Source organism: Pelobates fuscus, chromosome 3 (genome assembly GCF_036172605.1).
Source record: "Pelobates fuscus isolate aPelFus1 chromosome 3, aPelFus1.pri, whole genome shotgun sequence".
NCBI lineage: Eukaryota > Metazoa > Chordata > Amphibia > Anura > Pelobatidae > Pelobates > Pelobates fuscus.
In genome coordinates this window covers 411,122,927-411,130,060 of record NC_086319.1, presented here as the reverse complement: position 1 = coordinate 411,130,060, position 7,134 = coordinate 411,122,927, and the positions used below count along the sequence as shown (strand labels likewise).

Sequence of the window (7,134 nt, the reverse complement as noted above, 5' to 3'; positions counted from 1 at the left end):
AAAAGCCAACGTTACTACCACAAGACACCCCCAGGGACGTGCTCACTCACCTGCACTACTTCAACGTAAATGAGGCTGTAACCTGGAAACAGCCAAACAGGAAAAACCATACGAAAGGTGGGCTAAACTGTCCTTTACAATTGGTGGCAAGCGGGGGGATCATTCCCACAGCCCAGAAGGACAGCTACAAGGTAACACCATTCCCTGGATTTACAAATTGAGGGTAACGCTAGTACCCATGTAACGCCCCTATCTACAAAGAAACCAACTTCAGCAGCACAAGCATGGCGCCTGACTACACTCAGGAGCAATTTGACAGAGAGGTTAAGGAGGTGCTGACTGTCTATGGACCCAACCCGTCAGAGGAATCTGTGCAGTATGTCAAGAAAATAATAGGAGAGTACCTGCAAGCCATGGCAGAGCTGACCACGGGGGAGACACCCCAGCTGCTGAGTAAGTTGCGGAGAGACAAGGGAGCTGAAGGTGCCGTCCTTCCTCCCCAGTGGCAGTGTGTATCCCAGGGAACTGAAGGTGCCGTCCTTCCTCCCCAGCGACAGTGTGTACCCCAGGGAGCTGAACGTGCCGTCCTTCCTCCCCAGCGGCAGTGTGTACCCCAGGGAGCTGAAGGTGCCGTCCTCCCTCCCCAGCGGCAGTGTGTGTCCCAGGGAGCTGAAGGTGTTGTCCTTCCTCCCCAGCGGCAGTGTGTACCCCAGGGAGCTGAAGGTTTTGTCCTTCCTCCCCAGTGGCAGTGTGTACCCCAGGGAGCTGAAGGTGCTGTCCTTCCTCCCCAGCGGCAGTGTGTACCCCAGGGAGCTGAAGGTGTCGTCCTACCTCCCCAGCGGCAGTGTGTATCCCAGGGAGCTGAAGGTGCCGTCCTTCCTCCCCAGCAGCAGAGTGTCCTGCAGGGAGCAGAGACAGTCAGTCTCGCACCCCAGCCGCAGGACAAAATATTGAAAGGGGAGACAGTTGGTCCCCCTCTCCACCAGCAGAGAGAGTGTCAGGGAGAGGAGCGTATTACCCCCTCTCTCCAGTGACAGTCTACGATTCAGGGAGAGGAGCTTGTTACCCCCTCTCCCCAGCGGCAGCCTAACCCACCAAGGGGAGATGTTAAGCCCACAAATGTGCAGATGGGACCGTAGTCTCTACACTTACAGCACAAGGGGTAGAGACGGCCGGTCCTGTTCCCCAGCCACAAAGCAGTGTATCCAGAGGGGAGACAGTCGGTCTTCCCCTCCCACAACCAGGCTCCAACCAGGCTACTTCCGTGGTAGCGCTGGCTCCAGGGCAGAGTACCACTGGTCTCTGCCCACTCAGCAACCCACCAAGGCAGCCTACCAGTCCCCCGCACAGCCATGGTGAGGCACCTGGACATAGACAAGTTTTTTAGACAAAGAAAAAGTAGAAAACAAATCATTTTTGAAGGGAAGTAAAGGCTACCATTATTGTGGTATATGTCAAGGATGTAGTTTTAGAACAAATAAAAATAGAAAAGTCTCTCAGTTTACCTCACTAGTTACCAAAAAAGAATATAAAATAAATACGTTTATGAATTGTTCGAGCAAAGGGGTAATTTATTTGCTTACTTGCCAATGTGGCTTTCAATATATTGGCAAGACCATACGCAATCTTAAAACCCGGATTAGAGAACATATTTACAATATAAAACGCAAATTTTTAAATCATAACGTATCAAAACACTTTGCTGAGGTACACAATGGGGACCCAAGAGGCATAGATTTTATGGGGATCGATATTATCACAACACATTGGAGGGGGGGAGATAAAGAGTATAATTTAGGATATGCTGAAATGAAATGGATGTTTGAAATGGAGACCATGGTTCCCAATGGGTTAAATATTGATTTTGAAATTAACAAATATATCTGATTATCTATTTGGGGACCATGGTCCATAAGTGGTTAAATATTAAATATTTTATATTTTTACCCAATCTGTACTAATTCTACTCTTGTTTTTATCCTCTCTCTGTGATTTGGATTTTACTATATTTTTATAGATAAGGTTTATACATTAGTAATATGTATATTATATGTATTTTTAATGTTAGGTGTGGAGGGAAGTTGTATTTGATATTTTCTATTTTAATATGTTTCCTTCTCCTCCACCTTCTATATTATTTTGATATTTGAGGGACTTTTCGAAATATTCCAGATGTTTTACGTTGTTATTACATTGGTTTCAATGGAAGACGTTTCCTACACGTCATCCTCGCCGAAACCAGTAGTAGCGTCAGGACGTGATGACGCAGGACGTCCTGACGCCGGAACCCGGAAGAGAAGAGCCGGTGATCGGCGAAAACGGCGCCAAGAATAAGATTTAAAAGGAACTTCATGCCACAACAGAAGATAGCACCTCTGATGAAGGCTTTGTGCCGAAACGCGTAAGGTGGACCCGGAGGACGTTTTGGGACATTTATTTCAAGTATTATGGGACTTTCCTAATTCAAGTTTATTATCAATTTTATTTTGTTTTGTTTTAACAATTTATATTAAATTTGGTGTGCAATCTACAACCTGCGTTCCTGTGTTTTGCACTTACCCTGGGAAGACACCCATTTTAATTCGTCCCTGTTCCAGTCTCTGGGAGATTTCTTCTGTTCAAGGCGTGTAGCTTGGGCCAGCTTCTAATTGGCTCCTCGTTTGTGAGTGTAATTTTGCCCCCTTTTTTATTTTTATTCAATTTGAATGTTATTACCCTATATTGTGTTTGTTTTTCCCTTTTAGTGTTATCCTACAAGTGGGTAATATTATCTGTTTTTTTTATTTGAGTGCTCTCACCACTATTCTTTATTTTTTCACTTGTGTTCTTTCTAGTGGTTTATTGTGGCCCACTAGGGTGATTGTAGCACCAGAGTGCAGATTATTATTTTTTCACCGTATACTTTTGTATTTTATAGACAAGTTTCCACGTTATCCAGGTGGAGTAACCATTTATTGTGGGTGGGCTATACTGCTGTTTGTGCTTCGTGGGTACTAACCAGGGACTAACCAGGGCACTGTCCGGCAGGAGGTCAGATACCCTGTTAGTCTTGTTGGTAAAGGGGAGAAGTGTGGAGAAACCAACCTCGCCACTGTCCACTGGAGAAGCCTGGTTGCTAGCCTCCTGCCCTGCGACTATGGCCCTGGGATGGATTGCCTTAAGACACTGCATTTGGACATAATGGAGTTTTGGTGTCTGGCTGCTGGCCCTTTAGCTCCAAGGGAAAAGGGTTTGTACTCTTAAATTGGCACTTCAAATGCCGTTGAAGTGTCGAAGTATTCGAAGTGGCCGCCATTCCACTAACGAACACGTGGCGGCAGCCATCTTGACTCATTCCATGCGGTCAGCGGTATGTGTGGCCAAATTCATGGAACTGAAATCAGCTACACAGTTCCGCGAACACCGCTGAGCTTTACCTTCTCCCACAATAGTTTTGCAGCCGCAGAGACTAAGTCCCGTTCGAAGATTCGAATGCTCGTTCGAATGGGACTTAGTCGTTTTTCAGCCTGAAATAGACCGACCGCACAGCCAAAATCTATGGAACTGTTTTGGTCAGGAAAATGTGCTTGCGGTCGGTCATAAAGGGACCTCCAGCTAACTTTTTAACCCCTGGATGGAATTGGATTGTATGCTGACTGCCATGAGTGTAAACCTTTCGTATGGTTTTTCCGGTTTCCAGGATTCGTGTAGTTTGCAGTTCTGGAGATTGGTGCTTACAGTAGCTGCCTGTGTATCTGGAAAGGGGGATATCGCATAAACGGTTTTTATCCTCTTGTGGGCGAAACGGTCCGTTACAGCCACCACACAAAATGAAAATCAACCTTATCTCCATTATATCTGCCTATTTGAAATCAAGCATGTTTGGGTTCATGCACGTCAGTTCCCTGATATTCTGGCATGCGTTTATTTCTATAATTCTTTCATTCACCTGATCGGCCTGAATTCAACGAATTGCAGTTAAGTCTGAAAGGAATTTCTAATTTTGCATTTGGGATTCATTTGTAGTGATAATAAAGGTAATTTTATAACCAATTGATTTACACATGTATTCAGCCATTATTACCACTGAACTCTGAGACAGTTTATTAAGATGAAATTAGTCAAAAAATTATCTGAAAATTTCAAGTATGGAAAAGAAAGAAAGAAATAATACATAATCTCTCCATTAGTAAAACACTGAGTATTGTTCCTCTCTGGGGTTTTGTGCCAAAGAGACCTTCCTGTGTCCTCTTTGGGTTTCGAAACATATATAAAAGGTAAAGCAAAATATATGTCTCACTCTATAGCAGTGATTCTGTTAGATGTGTGATCTAGAACAGGTGGATTTTTTGCCAGTTTCCATAGGTTTTCAATATCTTTGGATTAGGATCTTTAATCAACTCCATGAAATGAAATTAAAAAAAATATATATCTTTCTAAAAAGATGCTGTCTCCAAGTCAAAAGATGAATTAACCAACTTCTACATAACAGAATGAGACAATTCCTGTTCTGCGGTGAAAGGAACATTTCCAATTAGTCATGTTATCTGAACAAATACCGGGAATAAAAACGAACCAACTTGTAAAATATTTCAACTATAGCATGATTCTGCTAGTATTTTGTCTTCCTTTCAATCCTGAAAAATTCTGCATTATATATTGTCAAATAAATAATTATCATAAGAAAGAAAGGTTAATGGCACTTCTAAATAAAATGTATTTGTTGTTCTATGTGCTGCCGACACATTAAAACTCTTACAGTTTATCATATTTTTTTTCCTTAGTTAAGTCAAAATGTGTCAGGATACAAGCACATTTACAGATTGGATAATTGGCTTCTAAATGAGGTTTGTGTACAGCATTATATTTTTGCTTTCAAATTACCAAACATAATATTTATACGTGGCTATAAAGATTTTCTTTTAAATTCTAGATAGTGTTTACTGTGAAAGATGATGCACAAATCATGATGGTTTTATAAGTTTCCTCATCATTTTTATTTTTGGACCTGCCAAATAGTATTCTGTAAATAGTATCAATCTTTTGCAATGTGATTAAAAAAATAAATAATTAAATGTTCATTATGTTTGCTAAATTGTCATGTTTTTATTTAAAAACAAATTGCTGTATTTGACCAGGAAGAATACTATCAGATTTCTTTTATATCCAAGAATGCCCCGGAGAGCACATGCATATACAATGTTAAACACATAAAATGAGACGTAATAGATGTAATAGGGGATATATATACAGTACAATTTCATATATATTGAAATACATACAGTCTAATAGGTGCCTAGATTCATTATCAAATTTAAAAAAATAAAACCCCTCAAAAAAATAAAAAAAATAAAAGAACAAACAGCATTATGAAAACAGCACAGCAATAAATGAATAAACGTAAAACAAATATGCTTAAATTAAATTTGGCTCATCCACACACAAATAATGCTATTATCTACTAGAAAGTTATAAAATGGTATTTAAACATTGAGTCAACACAGTTACTTTGATTCTCCTTTATAAAATGATTCAACACATATCTTTTACAAAGTTATTGATATTGTTAATTACTATTTGCACATTTTGAGTAAGAGATATGATTTCCACAAACACTTCTAAATCTGTCTAAGAAATGTAAAGTATACTAAGGAAAGGGAGGTGAGGTTATATTACTAATCATTATAAGAAGTAAGTATATGTCTGTGATAGATTTTAATATTGTTAAGGTAACAGGCTAGCTTTTACTTATTGTTCATAAATAAATGTCATAAAATCATATATCACAGTCTGTAAAACTATACATAAAATAACATGACAGCAAACACGATTCTCTGTCTTTTATCCCCAGGCAATGAATGTCATAAACCAGACCATTGTCACTGAGATTATTCTCCTTGGATTTCAGGATCTACTACACTTCAAAATATTATTGTTATTTTTCCTTCCTGTTTTCCTTACTGTGACCGTATCTGGAAATATTCTGATTATTTGGCTAGTGGCATCTAACAGCTGTCTCCAGTCTCCCATGTACTTCTTCCTAACACAACTGTCCATTTCTGATTTACTTGTAACTACAGCCATTGTCCCCAACACACTTTATATTCTATCTCATAAAGGGGGCACTATGTCTTTTTCAGGTTGCATTATTCAATTTTATTTTTTTGCTTGCTCTGAAGCCTCTGAATTTTTTCTTCTCTTAATAATGGCTTATGACAGATATTTGGCCATCTGCAACCCTCTACGATACAGCATGTTAATGAGCCCTATGGTATGCATCAGATTGGTTATCATGACTTGGCTGTTAAGCTTTTCTATTGAATTGGCTGTAATAATATCAACAATTCAACTTCAGTTTTGTGGCCCAAATGTTATTGATCACTTCTTCTGTGATCTTGTCCCATTGATAGAACTGTCTTGTTCAGACATCAGTTTTCTTGAAGTGGAAAATCTCATACTCAGTGTACTTGTTACTATTACTTCACTTATAAGTATTGCAGTATTTTATGTGTATATTATCCAGGCTGCCCTAAGGATGTCCACCACAAGTGGAAGATCAAAGGTTTTTTCCACTTGTAGCTCTCACCTCACTGTGGTTTCTATATTCTATGGCACGATACTTGGAATTTATATGCTTCCAAACAAAAATAAATCTATGTCTGTCAACAAAATTGCATCCTTGTTATACACAGTGGTGACTCCTATGATTAATCCGATCATATACAGTCTGAGGAATAAAGATATTGAGAAAGCTGTGAAAAAGCTTTGGTCAAAGTAATTTAATAGAAATACCATCCATAAGATTCAATATTAATCATATACTGGATCCAGGGATCTATGTTATAATATGCAATGGGCGACAAGTTGGTCAGCCTCATCGCCATGTAGAACAGACCTTTAGCATTGCAAATAAGAAGAAAATAAAACCGGGAGCATGGTGAAGGAAACAAACCTAGCAGTGGTGTAAATCACGACTGTGGGGCCAGAAAACGTCCCATGTGTGCCCACAAATGACTATAATCACTGTGATAATCCCTTCCCTGCTGTGCCGACAATAATGGAGTTGAAACAACAGTAATGATAATTCAATACTATAAAAAAGTTGTTTTTAATTAAACAATTACATTGTGATGAATATGTTGCAAAATAAATTAA

At 39.6% G+C, this 7,134-nt stretch overlaps 1 protein-coding gene across 1 annotated transcript; it reads left to right on the top strand.

Moving 5' to 3' along the window:
- The first annotated feature begins 284 nt into the window (after positions 1 to 284).
- On the top strand, positions 285 to 6,757 carry LOC134602018 (olfactory receptor 5P58-like). The gene is made up of 2 exons (XM_063446520.1): positions 285 to 453; positions 6,159 to 6,757. Exons 1-2 carry the CDS (start codon positions 285 to 287, stop codon positions 6,755 to 6,757), a joined length of 768 nt encoding a protein of 255 aa, XP_063302590.1.
- The last annotated feature ends 377 nt before the right edge of the window (positions 6,758 to 7,134 follow it).